This window comes from Etheostoma cragini, chromosome 8 (assembly GCF_013103735.1).
Source record: "Etheostoma cragini isolate CJK2018 chromosome 8, CSU_Ecrag_1.0, whole genome shotgun sequence".
NCBI classification, from domain to species: domain Eukaryota; kingdom Metazoa; phylum Chordata; class Actinopteri; order Perciformes; family Percidae; genus Etheostoma; species Etheostoma cragini.
In genome coordinates, this window is record NC_048414.1 from 14386291 (window position 1) to 14406380 (window position 20090).

General features: G+C 41.0%; 2 protein-coding genes across 5 annotated transcripts in view; one reads left to right on the plus strand and one right to left on the minus strand.

Moving 5' to 3' along the window:
• LOC117949429 (cyclin-dependent kinase 17-like) overlaps positions 1 to 15092 on the minus strand; it is a 30692-nt gene extending 15600 nt beyond the window's left edge. The window contains exons 1-2 of one of the 3 annotated variants that reach the window (XM_034879716.1): positions 14731 to 15092; positions 3953 to 4101 (exon numbers count right to left, since the gene is read on the minus strand). In XM_034879716.1, the coding sequence (XP_034735607.1) occupies positions 3953 to 4079 (127 nt within the window). In that variant the 5' untranslated portion in view covers positions 4080 to 4101; positions 14731 to 15092. Of the gene's footprint in view, positions 1 to 3952; positions 4102 to 14035; positions 14056 to 14730 lie in introns of those variants that run through there. The other 2 variants (XM_034879718.1, XM_034879717.1) reach the window with 2 other exon arrangements.
• On the plus strand, positions 13969 to 20077 carry ucmab (upper zone of growth plate and cartilage matrix associated b). 2 transcript variants are annotated; one of them, XM_034879777.1, is made up of 6 exons: positions 13969 to 14064; positions 16299 to 16370; positions 16506 to 16568; positions 16660 to 16755; positions 19383 to 19481; positions 19558 to 20077. In XM_034879777.1, exons 2-6 carry the CDS (start codon positions 16313 to 16315, stop codon positions 19644 to 19646), a joined length of 405 nt encoding a protein of 134 aa, XP_034735668.1. In that variant the 5' UTR covers positions 13969 to 14064; positions 16299 to 16312; the 3' UTR covers positions 19647 to 20077. The 2 variants fall into 2 exon arrangements, with proteins under 2 accessions (XP_034735668.1, XP_034735669.1); XM_034879778.1 differs by lacking the exon at positions 13969 to 14064 and having other exon boundaries at positions 16168 to 16370.
• Positions 20078 to 20090: the final 13 nt, after the last annotated feature.

The window sequence follows — 20090 nt, forward strand, 5'->3', positions numbered from 1 at the left end:
TATAGTACTTGTCCTGGCTATACAAAAAAAAAACAATGGGGAAAAAAAACAATGGGATTTGATTCAGTCTAATCTTTATGTGTTGGATTTTTCTAAAATATCAGATTCCTGAAGCCTGCGATTGAAACAACGGTTACCTAACTGCAAAGCTGCAGTTAGAGCTGGGGCAGTTACATTGTGGTCTGTTCTCTAATCCAGTGTGACCCTTATACTGTAAATAGTCAATATCAAAAGTAGAGAAGTGAGAGACTCAAGAATGAAAACAAAATTCTTCAGCAGTGTGTTTTGCCTGGAGAAAAGGTTTCGTATACTGTCTGACCGGGGAGCATTTGTCTAAAAGCAAGAAAGGAGCTGACAGAGGTGAAAGATTTATTGTGTATAGAGTAGCAGCTCCAACTAAAACACTAACTGTTTAGCCGGCAGGCAGAGACAAAAGGATACTGTAGGACATGTGCAACAAAGGCAGTGAAGATTAAGACGAGAGAGAAGACAACGCTTATAGATTACCAGAAAAGGAAGATGGTAATGGGGCGGATACATTGATTTGTCTCTGAAAAACAACATGGAAAGGTATTTTTAGGTGTTTAAGGTGCATCCTTCCTCATCAGTGTAGTTCGGCATGGCCCTTTAAACGGCTGCTTCTATTTGCATGTTTGGGTGGAGAGTGAGAGTGGTTAGTGTTGGGGATCCACAAACAGGACTTGGATGCTTATTGTTTAGATTGGTTCTTGTTATGAAATACTTTGGGTATTTTATCTGCTAGATTAGCGGAAATACAGACAATATCCTATATTGGTATTTACTATTTTATTCAAACCTTATCGGCTGCCCCGAGAACAAATCAGTGAATCCGACAGAAAAAATATCCACAGGTGTATGGGGTAAATTTTGTCCGTTAATTAAAATGCAAAGAAATGTGTGATTGCAAACCATCCAACAAAACCTGCCACCCCAAAATTACTATGACGGCAAAATATGACAAAGAGTGTTACATTTGCATGTAAAATCACAGCTTCAACATGACGGTGTTTCACGTCTTTTGTTTTGTGAGTCATTGTTTTTCTTTCACATTGTAGCTTTTTGTTAGCTCTATATTTTGAAATGATGGATATTTTTTGAGGCAGACATCTTAGAATCTTTTATTAACAGACTAAATAAACCCCATACATGTACCTTTTATGTATTGTGAGGTCATCAAAATATTTTATTTCAGTCACTGTAGTCTTGCTGGCATCAATGGGAATTTGTTTTGGGCTGTATAACAGATGACTGAATGTGCTCTCCTTCACTGCGACATCACAGTAACCCTTCCCACACCCGATTAGATAAATGCAACCCCGGACTTGGCTGTCATCAACCATTGGCACTGATTTTCAAGCTGGAGCGACTGTTCAGTTATATCTGTGTTCAACTTGAATAAATCCGAGGAAGGAAATAAGACATGTAGTTGCAGATGTCCCTATCTAAACCCCCCCCCCTTTCACTTTCTGATTTGTCTAGCTTCTAGTTTCCAGGGTCAAGCAATTCTCAGTACATTTTTGCGACTTAAATTTTATTGACAAAATAAAGGTCACATGGTTCAGAATGCCTTTTGAGGTTGATTTGGAGTAATGTGGACGTGCCGGTTTTGTTAAGCAAAGAATGTCATAACGTAACAGTTTTGTAAGCACAGATGTCAAAACTTTGGAACATTTGTTGTGTCCTATATTACAAGCCATGTCATTCATTTGTTATTTTTGTTGTGTTTTTTTGCACTCACACCAACATTCCCTTCTACTCCAATGAGTCATTTCCTAGATTTTTTATGAAAGAACATACAGAGCCCCCATCCAAAGGCCCTTATGCTAACTCTTTTGTTATCCCTGCCTCCCTGGCCTTAGTTATAAGTGTTGCATAATCATAATCAGATCAGGACCAGAATGCTTTCCCCAATCACAGAGTTCAGATCACATCTCATCTGGCTACTCCAGTCTGTCTCCTCTCTACCATCCTGTTACACAGGCTGCTAAAATCCCCCACACACACACACACACACACGCACACAAACACAACATAATTCTGTGTCCCTACTCACCAAGCCGAGAACACTCTGGCCAAACCTGGTGTTAATCAGTATACAAAAAGCTCTTTACAAAGCCCAGTTAGTTCTCAGAGGGAGATGGGGAGGAGGGGGAGACTTGGACGACCTGATTGATTGAAGAAGGGGAAAAAACTTCTCATTTGGACAAAAGACAAGAGAGGAAAACTGACAGCAGGCCTGAAAGACGCTTTGGGTTTGGGGGGACCTCTGGGTGGCATAAAGAGAAAAAGAAGAGCTGAAAGATTTAAAAGAAGAAAAAGAAAAAAAAAGAAAGATTGGGGGGGGGGATGCATCAAGATGCCAGCCTGGTTTCACCAAGTCATCCAAGTTGCCGTGGCAATGTCATGGAAACTCTAGAATGTTTCCAGATCTTGAGCACCATAGCAACAATGTGACAGCATATCGAGTCATGCTCCCTCCTTCACTCCCTGCGGATTTTTTGAATATCAGCAGTGTTAGGCTGCTGTGCCCCTCTGCTTTTATTGACACCTTAGAGGCGACAACCTTCAGTAGGATCAAGATGACTCAACGACAATCTTTGCGAGTGTGGAACAGAGTGGTCCTACAGAAACATAAATAGTCATATCAGACACTATAGATTGGTGAAGGTATTTCTGTAAATGTCACATTAACTTGCTGAACAGTCAATGTCAATGACATTGAAGCTTTAGGACAAAAGTAAACCACGACTCCCAACACTCAAGCAAGCTTAAAATTCTGTGGAGTATCGCTAACGGCGAGTTTAAGCATAGATTAGACTAGATAACATATTCAGCAGTTTAACCTCAATCCACTTTCAGATTCCGGTTAGTGTTAGATGCACTTCATTATGAACACTTCACAATTTTACACGTCAGTGTGGTGTTTGAATGAATCTGAATCCCTTTTCTGTTATAAAAAAAAAATGACAACTTGGTCATCTTGGCTTGCCAATAATAAAAGGTTAGACTATAGTGTCCCTTATTCAATTATGCCATTTTTCCACTGCATGGTACCTCCTCAACTCGCCCCAACTCTACTCTACTTTTTTGGTTTTCCATTATAAAAAAAAAGTCCCTGGTACCTGCTAACAGGTACGTTTTAGTACCACCTCAGTCGAGGTTCCAAGCGAGCTGAAGCGATACTAAAAGGTGACTAGAAAACCTGCAGACTGCTGATCTTCGGAGATAATCCTCACCATTCCATACGTCATTGCTAGCAACAGATGGGGGTGTTCTGTACAAACCCGCCGTGTTTAAATAGTTTTTTTTTTGCTGCCTCCAGCTTGTTTCGAAATCAAATGTGTCTTTCGGCTGTGGCAACAGCCACATGCCAACAATGAAAAGCAACACACCTTTGACGTTTTGTGTGTGTGTGTGTGTGTGTGTTGCCATATTACAGTAGTTTCCTGCGACAACAACCAACCATGGTTCGCCTCAGTCATGAGGCGGTACTAATCTGCAATGTAAAAAAGAGGACGAGGCACCGCGGCCGAGTCGAGCAGGAACTATTAATGGAAAAACGCCCTTAGTGATGGAGATTTCTTTTTTAAAGTCACTTAACTGAAGGCCAGTTTTAAAATGCATAACTAATGTAGCATCTCAGAACACTTTTCTTTTTTTATATCATTATTATCATATCAGCTAACAGATGAATGAAGCCAGCAACATTAAAGATGTCTGAAAATGGCTTATGGCATTCTGAATGTGTCAACTGATTCCAGTCACTTGTGGGCCATGGGTCGTGCAGTATTTAGAGCCATTTGCCAAAGATGGAAAGAAAAGGAAGGAAGGAAGTAATGGCCATAACAAACAGAACCATACAATCCTTATGTTATTACCGGTATATTAAAGAACTATGAGAAACTCTTAACAAACTATTTCTAAAACTCACCGCTGTCCTTCAGGCCGTTCTCCTCTATGGTCATCTGCTCTGCCAGCTCAGAGAGCGACTCGTCGATGGTGTGGCTGCCTCGCAACGTCTGAGAGAGACGCCGCTTGAACCGCTTCATCTTCTCCATGGAGCTCTCGGGAAGGGGAGGCCTGAGGATGTCAAATAAAACAACATGTTAGTTGTGGTTGTAACCCATGTAAGAATAGATACAGCTCATTTTAGTTACAGAATTTTATTTAAAAAGTAATGCACAAATAAACCTGAACCTTGTATAAGAACAAGAACTGATGCGTTTCATCAGGTTGTAGCACAATTGCTATTTCCGCCCGTAGTCCATAGGCAGGTAGGTAAAACAACAGTGTTTATGCGGGCCTTGACATTTCATTGACCAAATCTGTTACTGCCTTTAATTCAAAAGAATAAGCCTCACCCGCCTGCAGCCATGTTTCACAATCCCACATAAAAGAATCAAACTGAAATCAAAAGACGTTCCATCACCAGACAACTCTGACGTTAATTATGACTCAGCTCATTGTGGCACATCACCTTACATTCCTCTTCCTGGGAAAACATGACAAGTAGGTGAAAGATTCTTATGGTTGCGTTTAGAGCACGGTCCCTGGCACACCGTACTGTAAAAGCAAATCCTAAACCAGGGGGATTTGCTCCTGAATGGAGCAGGACGAGCTTGAGCCACGTCGAGTCCACATCACACATTCCAGCCGCATTTACTATGTGCATGAGAGTAACTAAATGTGAGAGCTAGAAATAGTGTGTGTGAGAAAAAGAGAGAGAGAGACAGAGAGAGAGAGAGAGCAAACAAAACACAAAAAATCCAAAAGAAATAATAATTTTAACAAAATACAGTCAGTGACCATGAGCGAGAAATTGAAAGAGGTTGACGTTTAAAAGTGTGGAGACCAAGACTGGAACGTGTCTGTACACACTGCCACCAGTATATTAAAACAGAATTACAGTTCCTACATGTCCCAAACATGTAGACCTAAGAACCAAATATCCCGCCATGGTTAGCAGCTAAATGTGTCTTTTCCTGCCACCATACAAGGCTAAATAAGGCTAAATTTTTTTTCTATAATTTATTTTATATTGTTTCAACGTACCATTTAAGGGACATGCACATCATGCGTGTAGTATCAACAATTATATCATAAGTATCCTGTTTACTTGTTTTATTATATCAGATGTATTTACTCCTTGTTGTTGTTTATATGTATGTTTGTTCTTAAGCTTTTGACAACACGGATGTAGTTTTTTTCATGCCAGTAAAGCAACATGAAATTGAAAGAGAGAGAGAGAAAGAGAGAGAGAGAGAGAGAGAGAGAGAGAGAGAGAGAGAGAGAGCGAGAGAGAGAGAAAGAGAAAGAGAAAGAGAGAGAGAGAGCGAGAGAGAGAGAAAGAGAAAGAGAAAGAGAGAGAGAGCGAAAACTCTCCCTGTGACCTCAATGTAAGGATCATGACTCCACTACTACTGCAGATCTGGACAAGTGTCTGTCTGCGACAATGATGACTAAAGCCAGACATGAAAACACACAAGTAGTACAGCCCCTCAGGGCTTGCTGCCTGTTGCCTACTGACAGCCTTTTGTCTTCCAAATATCAGTCATAACCAGAATTCTGTTTAGAGATGCAACTGTTTCACACAGTCAAAGCCAAATAATGAGAACATTGTGGGGGAACAGGATATATGGCTGAAAATAAGGTGGCTCTGCTATGTTGATGATTTGAATTATCAGTTACAGGATAGGTTCTTTCATTGAACAACACTTGCATGGCTAAACATATAGTTATTGGTTGCGGTTACTTCTTTTTTCGTCCATACTGACCGTAAATAGTTGTGAGATTTTAATGTATGTGGTCGCCGACAAAACCCACAGTCCTCACTCTGTGTAAAAAGACATTCAAAGTTCAGCAGAAGGAATTATGTGACAAATTAAGTGGGGATCTTCCAAAGTATCCCTCTTTTTTGAGTTCCCTATTTTTGCTACTTCAGACAGCCTTTTCTTGAACTAGAGCTAATTGGAACTGAAAAAGCAATACTTTTAGAAAATACCTATTTGATTTATGTATTATGCATGTAAGACTCTGGAAGCCTCATATTATCTTCAGCTTAACATAAGAATGTATTTGCATAAAGCGAGGACTGTTCCCTATCTCTTCCATTGGAATTGCAGCAGGGAGGGATTTCTTTTTGGCGAGTGTGATACAAAAATTTAATTCAATTTCCAACAATATGAAACAGAGAAAAGCAGCAAATCGTCACATTTGAGAAGCTGAAAAAAAAGAATGTTTAGCGTTTGTGCTCTAAAAAGAACTTCAGTGGTTGTTGTTAATTATTTCAGTGGAGATTGGGAGAAGCATTGGCTCACACTGGCAAAAACATTTGACTTGAAAAAAGACAGAGCAGAGAAAGAATTACAATAACAGAGACCAAAAACCTTACAGCGGCAGCCAATCCGAGAGTAAAACTGTTTTTCAAACATGGCACCTTGATTTAAAAACTTAAATTTTGCATTAAAACAGCCCAAAGACATCTGTTTGTGAAGTTACAGATGATTCAGCAGCTGCATGGCACATTTCTCACCCCGGATACTGTAAGATTTGAAAAGTCGGTACAAAGTTTTATTAGGCAATGAGCCTGCACCCATTCCCTCCACACAGCGAACAGCAGCAGCAGTCTGTCTGAACTGGGCTAAAGGCCAAAGCAAACTAGGACAGTGCAAGGACAAAATATTAAACTGTAGATCATATGAGCACTTAAACTACACAAGGAAACTTCATATATTCGCACCTTCAGCTAGCATTGAAGTAGCTGAAAAGTCTATACTTGAATATCCAAAAATCATGTAACATGACGGAAAAATGCATTTAAGGCTGTTGGTTGTGTGGTTTGGATTGAGAGTACCATGTAAGCGTGACATTCCTGGTTTTATTCTGGCCAACTGTCTTTGTCGCAACATCACATTTGGCAAATATGGCAAATCTCATAGGTACAAGGGATTCCACTATATGTTTTTTGTATAATCATATGTATTGCCCTTTTGTGGTCTTAGTCAAGCAGCAATCAATCTAATTATTCTAGGAACCGAGACGAGGCAGAACATCAACTCAACTGTCACAACAGCTTCACATCAGTCCCTCTCATGACACATCAGCTCCAGCATGGGGCAAGCAGTCCCTTATCTCCGAAACAGCTTGCTGCTTGTTTGCTCAGCCCGCAACATGAGCGCTGCATAGAAAAACGTTTCAGTTCATGAAACTGATGGAAAACTATGTATTCCCCACTGTTGAAGGCAATTTCATCAGAGTTAAGAGTTACACATTTTGAGTTTGCAGAAACTGTCTTTCTTTCAACAGCTTGATATACAGTTATTCAATTAGTCAACGATTCAACACAAAATTAAAAGAAATTTCGGTGATTGTTTTAGTCATTTAATAAATAAAAATGCTACATATTTGCTTGTTCCAGTTTATAAATGATGATTTGCTGCTTTTCTTGGTTTATATCATTAAAAATTGCAGATCTCTAGTTTTGGGACTGTTGGTTGGCAAGACAAATGTTCCTCTTTTCTCTAGGAGCTTGAAATGGATATTTCAGGCAATTTCTGGACTTTTCATAGATTTATAGAATTAATCCGAAAAATAAGGGAGATGTTACTTGATAATTTTGGGCTGAATAGGTGCCATCAGAAACTAAATTATTATTATAAAAGTGATGATTATGGAGGTTATGCCTTTGCGACAAAAACTTGGAGTTAATTTTTCCCTCAAAAATAGATAATTGAGCACTGCAGAGGTTATGACAATATCAGTGACTATGTAACTACATGGAAACGGACCAAATGACCCTGTGGCTTGCACAGTAATACCATTACTGAAGGCTAGCGCTAGTCTCGCGCTGAAGTCCCTAATAGTAATAGTGGGCTTTCATTGAAAGAGAGGTAGGTGACAGTACAAACTTTAAATTTAAACCGTTTCTTCACAATTTCTGAGTTGAAAACACATCTTGTTGTCACTTAACGGCCCGGTTCATGTTGCACATACATTTTAATTGCGTTTTTTGTCTGTTAAGAGGCACAAAGGCACTCTTTAGAACATGCCCCCACATCTGACATTTTAACTAACTGGGAGCTCTTGCATTTAGCTGCAGCAACTCCAGTGTGCAAGCACCGATTTTTGTCATTTTTTCCCTAACGACAGCACTCGTGACATCTAGCGATCAAGATTCAGGTAAAAATCGGCCGTATTTCACCTTTAATTTGTGAATGTATATGATTGGGACATGAGGGAGCACATTAATATCTCATAAAGAACTGGGACATGACCTACAATCCAGCAGACTCTGGGGATACAAATCACTTTTGAGAGTTCAACGGAAAGTTAACGCAGTAGAGAGGAGGAGAAGGGGGGGGGGGCGGGGGGGGGGGGGGGGGGGGGGGGGGGGGGGGGGGGGGGGGGGGGGGGGGGGGGGGGGGGGGGAGTTCTGTCTACTGTGCAACTGTATCTGCTGGGCCACGTTCCTGCTCTTGGATCGAGTGTGGAGTTTTGGACATGATCCCTGTTCCAAGCCTTATCCCTGCTCCCATAAGTAGGCCAGTCTGAGCTCCAGATCTGCTGGGAGGTGGCCAGGAGGAGGAGGGTGGCTGAAGGGGAGGGGTCTGAAGGCTGCGCTGATTCTGGATTTGTTACCATGGCAACCCCACTGCTTTTTCCATATTGAAACTGCAGAGCACTGCAGGAGACTGCATGCATGCTGATTTTCCAACTCACACCCTCGCCCCCCCTTCCTCTGTTGCAGCTCCCCCCCCCCCGACTACGTCTGCATTTTCAGCCCCTAGACCAGCCATCAATACTTACAATAACCCAACTCTCGCTTCACAGTTCATATGGATTCTGTCCTTTCGTGCGGCTGCTATGAGCAAACAGAGACTGTACTGATGATGATGATGACAGAGGGCTACTTAAACGGTTAAAAAAAAATCACCGACCCCCAACGCCAACTCTGTAATGCCAGACTAGAGTTCCACAATCCACCATCAATGCAGGTCTGTGCAATTGTCCCACTTGTGCTAGATGAAGCAATCGCACCACAGCACCATTAGTGCTGCAGGGTGCCTGCTGTCTTGGCCACCCACAGAAATAGGAAAATGAAGGTCGCAACGTCTTTGTGACCCCTACAGGGTTCAGTAAACCACCTAACGTCACTGCAAAAAACGTCTGCCTCTCCTCCCTCGGTTGCCTTGCACACAGAAGACGACAGCGAACAAGCGTAACTGTTGGCATGATTCACGGGTGAGCTCAGCCTCGCTTTTCTAAAGAGCAGCCTTTTCTCATCCTGGCCAAGACAATGAGGACATGAGTGAAGGAACTGGCCCCATTATGGAGGTCTTATATAAAGGCTGCATTGTGCCCAGTAAAAAGTAAGCTTTTTCAGGAGACGTAGGTGGTGGTGGTGTGCTGCGTGGTGCTGAGCTGAGCATGACAACCAGGCAGGCATGCTGCAGCAGGTGAGACTAAAACTCAACAGCAAGATGTGTCATCAAATGTTTTTTCTTTTAAATCCTGACTGTGACACACGCTTTTTCCTCACCCTGCTTTCACACGTGTGTCACCTAGGTACGCAGGGCTAAATCTGCTGGTATAATAACCGCACCCAAGGTGGCGCGCAAATGTGACGTCAAAATTATGTAGATCTAGCTGGCGCGCCGGGATTTTAAGTTCGCGAGCAGAGGGCGTGTCACTCCCCCATGTAAGTCGAGTGCAGATTTGAGTCGCGCATGTGTCACTTTGCGACGAGTGAAGATGTGAGTGGCGCATGTGTCCGTTTGCAACAAGTAGCATACAAGACGCTAACAAGAGACTTCTGTAATGTCAACTCAGTAAAAATTAATATACTTAACCAAGTTCGTTCACTGCCACAAGTTAGCAATCAAACAAAAGTTGTCAGTTGAATAGCGTTTTGAGCTAACGTTAGCAAACAGCCAACCATAGCTAAAACGTTTTTGAAAGGACTGCTAGCTTAGCTACATGCTAGCAATCAAACACAACAAAGGCTGAGATGGCGTTTTGAGCTAACAGTAGCAATCAAACAATCATGGATAGCTAAAACATTTTTGAAATGATTACCATCTTGTTATTGTTTGCAATTAGAAAAGTGTATTATTTCATGGATTTCACAAATCTCAGTATGACACATTATGCCGTAAACCGTTTAAATCTGGGCATGCGCAACTAACATCTGACTCGATTCTCATCGGGTATGACACGTTATACCATACATTGTTTACATCTGAGCATGCGAGATGGGAAAATGACAGCATGCACCACTATTTCTTTTCCATCAGCACGCAACAAAGCGGAAACTATAAGCCTGGACGAGTTTGCACATAATCGGATGCCAGGACTCTCAGACTGACTGTATATCTCTCTTGTAAACTTATTTGGTTAAGATGAGTTCTTTCATGGTGAAATGAAAGGCTTGATCCGACCAAGTAGGTTTTCAAATCAAAACAAAGCACTGACGACAATGTTTCTGCAAGTTCTGCCGTTGTTTACCTTTATCTTCTTCTTCTAGTTAGTAGAAATAGTAAAGTAAAGGCTGACGTATTTACACAATGTGGGCACCTTCCGATATTACCCTAAAATATACAAATAAACCCAAAATGATTTTAAGAAAACAAAAACATACAGTATATTGTAATAATTTCCCTTTATAAATGTCACAAATAACGACAACTTTTAAATCAAATACACCATTCATTTGAAAATAATACATCTAAAGCACCGCTTACACTTCACATGATGACACAGTTATGAATGGGAGGAAAAGCCCACATGACTTATGACAGATAAGCCTTGTGAACCAAGGCAGCAGACTTATGTCACGCCAATGTAATCCATTTTTCATTTTTGTGATTATAATCCTTTGTGCATAAAATGAGGAACTAATAAACAAATTTTCAGACTGGATCCTGGAAGTTTTACAGCTACAAGATTGTAGGTGTTAATTTCTCCCCATAAATAGATGGGTTTTGATAGGTTGATAGTCTTTATTTGTTGTAAATAAAAAGCCCGTTTGGCTCATTACAGAGATAATCGCCCAGGCGGAGACTCATCTGATCTAAAAGCCTGAGTCAAGTCACCTGCCGTCCGTCTGTGAGCAGAGCATTAGCATCAGAGAGAGCCACAATTAATGGCTGGCTGTTAAAGGGAACAACAGGCCACGCTGCTATCTAACTAAGGGCAGCCGGCTGGATGGGGTTATCAGTTTCATATCAAACTGCAAACACAAACCGCTATCAGCAGCCTTTGTAGTAATTTCAGACAACCTAAGTGCCAGGCACAGTTGTGTGTTAAAGCAAGAAAAACCCCACAGAAAGTTAACATGGCATCTTATTTGTAACTTTTTTTTTAAAGTTTTTTCTGTCTGTATTAGGACTGCATGGAACACGAGATTATTTGTTATTTGTTTGGTTGAAAAATGCAGAAATGAGATATCAATTATCAAATCTGTTGGTGATAAATCTTTGGTCAACTAAATGTTTCAGCTCTAAATAATGAAATGTCACAAGATATTTAAAACAACTTCCGAGATCCCAAAAAATTGTTTTGTTTTGTCTTACCAACAGTCTAAAACACAGAGATATTAATTTCATAATAATATGAAACAGAATGAAATCGTCACAATTGATAAGCTCAAACCAGCAAATCTTTGGAATTTTAGCTTGCTGAATGATTATTAAAATGTTAGTAGTTTTTTTTGCTGACCAATCTGTTATGATGTCAATAAATGAAAACACTCACGCCATTGTGTTCCTTTTGTTATGGCTTCATTAGGAAGGAATCCTTATTTTTAGCTGTTGAACATACTACTTTCTCAATCCCTGATTAGAAAAACCTACTAAGCCAAGGTAGAGTGCGCCTGGGGGTTTCTAAATTCTACTAATTAAAAAACCAAACTCATGGATTTAACAACAAGGTCTTTTAATAAACCAGTGACAACTTAATTATCAACACCTCAGCATATGTCAAATATGTGAAGCTATGCTGACTGTACGAAGGTGTGTGTGTGTGTGTGTGTGTGCGCTGCTTCCAAAAAAAGAACCGACAAGTGTTCAAACAGCTATGCAAATTCTGCCAAGAGTGATGGAAAAAAAGGCAAATTTGTCCCTCACCTGTTTCAGACACCACCCAGATATGTGGTGTAAGATACTGCTGTATAAATCTATCACATGTTCCCAGCCAGCTGGCTCAATGACCGCAGTGGGGTCTTTACTACCACCAGACACATGCAAGAAGCAGAGACTGGACAGAGGTGGCCAAACTTGCAAGCAGCACCATTTGTCTAGTGGGGCAACTGCATGTGAGGAGATTGAGCTGCATGTTGGTGCCAAAGTTCTTGTGTTAATGCACCAAAGAAAAGAGGAAGAGTTTGTATTCATGGCTATCTTTAGACAGGAGTGGTGCCTGTGACATAGCAGCTGCTCCCCGGCGAGCTGTGACACATTAACCTTCAGCCAGCTGTCTTGGCCTGCCGCTTATACATACGCTCGCACACACTTAGAGAGACACACACTTGTAAACCTTGTATTCTAGAATTAAAATCGGCAAAAAAGTCTATGAAGTTTGGTTTGAAATTATTCTGTGTATAATTGCACGTTCAAAAGTAGAGAATGAATCTTTGGCAAAAACACATCCATTCATCATGTGTGTACTCCCGCACACACACCCACATACACTGGACCATCATTTGATCTGCACTGAGACTCAATGGATCAGCAACGCGTGGCTACAGCTGTTTCACAGCGGGTCAGGTTACTCTGCCACCGCCACTCCCAAGGTCTTCACCATGGGAACGACCCCAAGGCAAACCAAAACACACAGGTTCACAGACCCCCAACATCTCCTGGCCCGCCTGTAGGTACCAGGCTCAACATGAGGATTGTGAGCCCAAAAACTGACACACCTTACTGAAGCTTCTGAATGATAAAGATCTTTAAGGTTGTCAAACTGAAGCCTGCTCACAACAGGTGAAAGCAAGTGCTTTGAGTAGATCCGCACGATAAATCATTATAAAATCGTGCCTTCAATTCACCCCTGTTTGCAATTTCATTTTTAAATGGCTTCGATTCTTTTCTTTTTTTAATGACTTTAATTCTCATATAGTTTTACGAGCCAACTGCATCACAAACGCTACTTCTTTCTTCTGTGACTTTTAAATATAGTTTTAAAGGCGTCCCAAGTGCTGCAATGCTCTCCCTTCCAGGTTCTCACATAGGTTCGGTCTTCACCCTCAGCCAATGACAAAGCGCCTTTTAGTCACGTGTTTCACTCTTCATGAGAAAAAAAAGTCGTGGCAGAGAATCGTGATATCAATTCTAAGCTTAAAAATCGTGATTGATATTTTCCCCCGAATCGTGCATGCCTAGCTTTGAGCTTCTTTTTTTTCATTCAGAAAAAAACAATGTAAAGATTGACAGGTAGGACTGGGTATCAATCCTCAGTACTCACAAACTTTCACTAAATGCTTAATTCTTTACTTATTTTTTTATCAGAGGATTCTGGTTTAAATTACAAATTTGACTGCATTTATTTAAGTAAAGTTCTTGTTTGGCTGCTAAACAACATTTCTAAAGTTTGGAAAGTAAAAAACAGAAGACCATATGTTACCGAGATTTTTTTCTCTCCAAATTTTTGTTTCTGAACATAATTTAACACTCATAAAAATTGTTATAACAGTACAGTTTAGATTCTACACATGTGAAGAGTTGGGTCCCATGCAAAGAACTAACTTAATGCCCAGAGTCACTTCCAATAAGGCTGTTACTGCATGAGAACAATAAATGTGACAATAAATATGTAACCATAGGCTCCTGGGTCTTTTCACACCAGATGAACTTCCTCATGAGTTTGCCATGGTCATCCCTCAACCCCTCCCCCCCACTGCACAACAATGATGTCTTCCTTTTGGACATCCTGTTAACTTCACATCCATCTCTCTCTCACCCACACACATACAGTTCACTACCACACAGGTAAACGCCCTATAGGAAGAAGGCATACGTACAGGAATTCATTGAAAGCTGTCTATTGGGGGTGAGATTCCTAGAAACTGTTTGCCATGCAGAAAACTGTCTGCTGCTCCTCCTGGCCTTCTCCACAAACAACTGAGAAGGTTAGGGTGTTAATGTCGACTGTGTGCGTGAGATCAGAGGATGATACAGTTTGCACGGTGCTTCCAAGTTGTTTGAGAAAGAAAAAAAATGTACCAGAAAGATAGGACATCTCTGAAATGTGGGTCAGTGAATGTTTTGGTGGCAACTATGCAAGAAAATGCTCGCAGAGCAGCCTGTAAAGCCCCTGCCTCTACTCCCAAACCCCATACAGTTTAGTGGCTACTAACCAGCAGATTGTTTGTGTAGCTCTGTATTAACAACAAAGCTGACACTAATGTCTAATCGTGAGGGAAGACATGATTAAGCATTACAAACACTGATCTAGTCTTCTCATTCATGTATGCTGCATGTAGCTAACCTTGTTTGTTTTAGTTAAATGCGGCCATTCACCGGTGAAGGAACAAACTGAATAGCTTACACAACAGACGACTGCATTCACAGCGAGGGCTGTGAAGTAAACATTGTAAAGCCCGTTTAGTGTCAACGCAGGGCGGTGTAAATGGGTCTTGTGCCACGGCGAGTCTAACCGGTGGTTCAGCCGCTGTAGAATTCACAGGAACTACACCGAAACGTGAGTGACTCTCACCAGAAACGATGAACGTTGCTCCGACCGGAGTCCCCAACCTCGGAGCTTCTTCTCAGGCCGGATGCCGTCTTTCCCTCCGAGCGTGAAAAAAAACGACAGCTTCTTCTTCTGGTTTCGTTGTTGTGGTAGCTACTTTCTGGTCTTCAATCTCGTTTATATCCTCGGGGTTCTAGCTTCCAGATGCATGGCTTGTTTTTTTAAGGTTTTAAAGTTTCCCTCCCAGTAGAAAATAGGCAACGATGTTGTTTGCGGCTTTTAGACCATGGCAGTGTGAGAGACGATGGTGATTACAGGTTGATCTGAGTGTGTCCTGTCCTCTGCCTGCTGACGCCGCTGCCTGCCACCACCACCGCCGCACAGCCGTGTCCTCATAATGTCAGCGGGGAAACAGCGCCACCTAGCTGTTAGTGCTAGGAACAACTGGAAGACATTCAGTGCGGATCATAGACTCTATGGTGCGTTCCCACAGCGGCCCCCAATGGAGAAAATACACTCAAACAAATACCTACACAAACCTGAGTCGCTTATGAAAGGCAAGGTCTCAGTGGCAGTGAAGGAAGAAGCACTCAACTTAAGTAAAAAAATAACATTTTTTTTCCTGTGTTGGGGTGGGAAGTAACTGTGTCGAACTGAAATAGTGTTTCTTTGTAAATTGTCTTTTATACCAAAAAATGAATAAACACATTGTTCAAAAAATTAAAAATAGCCTACCACAGTGTAAAAAAACTTGAGTTTCTTTAAAGATTCAGATTAATCATATAAAGCATAAATCAACAAATACATGTATTATCATATGTTTCAGATAACAAAAAACAGATTAGCTCCACCGTTACCAGCTGCAACATGAATGTAATGTACACAGTAATGCAAAATATTCCCTCCTTCCACAAGCCTTTCACAGTTACCTGAACAGACTTACCACCCATTTTCTGAAACCCTCTCTAATTTCCTCTCACTTCCCTGAGCAACAATCCCTCCACCTTGGATTTCCCCACCAAACAATTTAAATATTCAGTCTTTTCTGGGGCACAACCACAATTCAGGTGGGGGAAAAAACTCTAGCAAACGGAAGGCTGTATACTTTTTGGCATGACTTTATGCAAGGAGCAGAGAGAGTGGCCTTTAGAGGGCCTCTTTCAGCTGCATCAGGCATATACATTTGGCAAGAAAAATCTCCAGGCTACAGCTCTGGGCCTCAGTTTGTTTTCAGTCACTTTTTTCCCCAAATATGTCAGGTTTTGTTGTCTATCATCAATTTTCTCTGGTAAGTTTGAGTATTAACCAGTCAAGTGGTGCATATTCAGCCTTTAGTGCCCCTTGGCTAATATATGTTCCCTTCTTTGAATAAATAAACAGTCTCTCACGGGCCTATAATACTCAAAAAGAAATAGATGTGGAGCACAATAAGTTTATCAAAAATTTAAGTCAAAAATTAAGTCCTCAGAACCTTCCTGCCACTGCCTCCCTCTCCTCTGACAAGCAGTCAATATTCCCCCAGACTCCCACCCCACCTCTCACATACTCACCTCTGCCTCCTCCACATTACTCAAATCTCTCAACAAATTCAGACACAGAGCTAAAGATGTCCTGGACGTATGCAACCCTTCTGGGTTTCCTCGCTGTGCTTCTAGCACTTTCCTGTGAGTCTAATGCAGGATAATTAATCTGATGATAGCTGTTTTTGTTGTATGTACTGTATTTCGTGCAGGGGTAAGCAGGGCAGCCTAGATTCTGCATTTTAATTTAGCGCTTTCATGTTTTGTTCTCTGACCCAGTGTCTCCAGAGGCAGACACTGCAGCTGTGCCCAACAGCACAGGCAGAGCTAAAGATCCACAAGGTGAGGAGCTACATCAGCCCCATCTCTTCTACATCCCCTCTTTTTATCCCTTTATGTTGTGAGCTGAACGTCCTCCTGCTCCCTGCTGCAGGTCCACTGAAGAAGATCTTCATAAACGAGGCAGATGCATCAAACTTCTTCAGAAGACGCAGCAGACGGGCCTCAAAGTCTCAGGATGAGATTAACGGTGAGTTCACTTTTGGTTTGTTTGTGGCAGTTTGAAAATTGGCATCTCTGTCTTATTATAGGCAAACATGCCATTTTGGCAGCAGAGATTCACTCATTGGTGATCATATTATTAACAATTTATTACAAAACCATCTGCCCTTAGAAATGATGTCTTCTAATTGTTAGCATTCAGTGTTTGTTTTTCTTGAAACAAATAGAAACCAAAAAAATCCTGCTCACTACTGATCATTTGTACTCACTTTATTGTGATATTAGTGATTGATTATTATTTAAAAGGTTATCAACACTGTGTGGTATTTTTTGGTTTCCTCAATGAACCAAATTCTGCTGAAGAGCTGCAACAATTCAATATTATTGATATTCTCTCAAAACAAGACAGGCTAACTGTTGCTTCAGCATCAACAATATTACATTTGATTCGAGAAGTTTGTTTTGACCTAAATTAAACATGTGCAAGGAGCTAATAAGGATCCTAAATGAACAAAACAACAAATGTACAGTCATTTTTACATTTACTCTTGAAAATGAATCGTCTTGCACAAAAAGCCCTTGAAAAAGTATAGAACTACACAAAAACATCAGACATCAGACATCACTGGGAAAGACAAAATGATGCTAATATGCTCAACAGCAACAAAACAAAACATTGATCTAGGTTTTTAACAAAAAAAGTGTTTTAAGCATCTGGATACTCCCTATGAAACCTATGAAATAACAATACCTCTTTTTGTCCACGGGAGCATAAACATGACATATTTCTTTATTATGTTTTAAGAACGTTTTGGCACAGTTTGAATGGATAGTGAGCATGTTATTGACAGCCAGCTGCTGTTAACTGTTTAGGGAACCTGGCCTGACTAGAGACCACCTCAGACCTGTCTGGTCCTACAGAAGCTCAGCCTCCTCAGCTGGAGGCTGCAGCAGGAGCCACAGGGCAGCATGGAGCTCTCTCTCTCTCTCTCTCTCTCTCTCTCTCTCTCTCTCTCTCTCTCTCTCTCACACACACACACACACATTCATACATACATGCACGTCACGAGTAAATCAGTAAACATTCTCCTTACAAGTGTTGTGAAAATTCACATACAGTATCATGTATGACATTCTCGTATGATTTAACAGCACTGTTGTGTACAGTTCTGCCAACAGGAAGGTGAGAGCACACACTGAGATCACTGCTCAGAATTGGAGTTGTGTTATGTAACATGCCGTGGGTCTGTGTGTGTGTGTGTCAGTCACAACAAGACACTGTGCAGTTAAAATCAGCGATAAAGTGAACACAAAGCCGTAAACAAAGTGAAAAGACTGAGTCGGACCGAGAGTGAGTGAGCGAGTGAGTGGGCGAGCGGTTGGGAGTTGAATGTGGAATGTGGCGACACACAGAGAGGGGTCAGAGAAAATCCAAGTTAAAAAAGTGAGACAAATAAACTGTGCCCACTCTGAAGAGCTTCTCCTGCTGCAAAATGACATAAAAGCACAAAATCTCGCTTGCAGGCAGATGAAATTCACGCAGGTAAAGATAAATGTAATACATGTTTCAGTAGGTGGATGAAGTGATTTTGAAGCAAAGTACTGACATCAAAACGTAGACAGCAGCCTCTTAACGATTGCTGCTGTTGGATTATTTGTGGGAGTTGGTGAGCCATAGGAAGCAGGTCTGCAGTAGGCCAGCGTGTCAGGTGAAGTAAATTATGTAGGATTTACCTTGCTGTGCAGAAAGAGATAGCAAACCAAAAAAGTAGGTAGTTGTCCTCAAACGCTTTCATCTGCAAGTCACGACGAATACTGATGTGCAGTTCATCTGTAAACCATGTAAAACATGTAATTCATGTAAATCGCATGATGTTTGTTATATAAGGCTGATTTCCTGTTGCGAGACCACTATTGGCCTGTATATGTCCTCAGGCCTGGACTCTTGTTGATTGTGGGAAATGTCAAGCAGATATTACAACGTACACTCTAGTTACAGCCACTTTCTTGTTCATCGCTAAACACTCAAAATGGCCGCCACGCAACGTCCACACCATTTGATGAAAAGTTTTTCTTTTAAAAACTTTTTCATTTTGTAGCGGACACAGAATAGGTCATGTTCAAAACATATATTTAGCATTTAATTATTGGAAATTATTCTGTTACAGGTTGTTACAAATTTTATTACATAAGTTATTTTTACACCATTGAGGCATAATAAAGCATGTTCATTAACCTCTGAGAAGCCTGTCTGCATTTGTGCTTGTTAAAGTACGACATCTAGAAATGGACAAAATCACACGGATTTCGAACTTTCCATTAAAAATGGCGGACTTCCTGTTGGGTTTAGGCTATTGTTCCAATGAGCTTTTTTGTATATCTTGACATGGTACGTGTGTCTCACGTTTCATTAGTCTATGTTAAATGGACTGCAGGGGCTCAATTGCTTTTAATTTTGTATTGGGCAATAACGAGCCATTTTTGTGCGCATATTCCCAAAACCCTTAAAAAACTCAACTCATTGTGTCTCGTTTAAAGTCAATTACTTTACAACAGGTCTTTTATGTAGGTCTACAGTTTGCTTCTAATTTGCTGCCTTATACGACAATATACTACTGAATATGAGATGTTTATCATCCTCTTTTGTGCTTGCAGCTGAGCAGAGGCAGATTCTGGCTGCAGATGAACGAAAGAGAGAGTTCCACGAGGAGAAGAGGAACGAGTTTGAGAGATATGCTGAAGAGGAGAATGATGGTATGTCTGATAAGAGGGATGAGTTCATTCCCTCAACCAGCTCATTCATCCACTAAAATTCTCATAATCTTCCTAGAACAAAACGAGAAGACTAGAGAGAGCACCGAGCAGTGGAGGGAGTTTCACTATGATGGGATGCATCCTCCTCAGCACCAGTCCACCTGAGACTGGAGGCCAGTGGAGGAGAGAGGTGATGCTGTAAAACATCTTTAACCACAGCCATAAATGGATGTTTTTTCGCTGTAAAGGAGGGCTTGGGTTAAGAGGATGTGCTATGATTTCATGCTATACCAGATAAAGAAAACATGAATAAACTGTATTTACTCATACTGTAATATTTACTCACTTCTGATGACATAAGTTAAATCTAACATACCGGTAATTATTTAAACATTTATATCTCCATTTTCACTATAAGAAATGTTTACAAACTAACTTGATAATAATTCCTGCTTAAAGAAGCAACTCATGCTAACAAGCCCTTCTTTTAAATACCTGAATTTCTGCAACAATATAGGCTATATAATAGGCTACATGCAAACTAAGTGGCTTTTAATGGTTCATATTTTTTGCTTTCTGTTGATTTTGTTTTAAGGGAGGGGGGGGGGG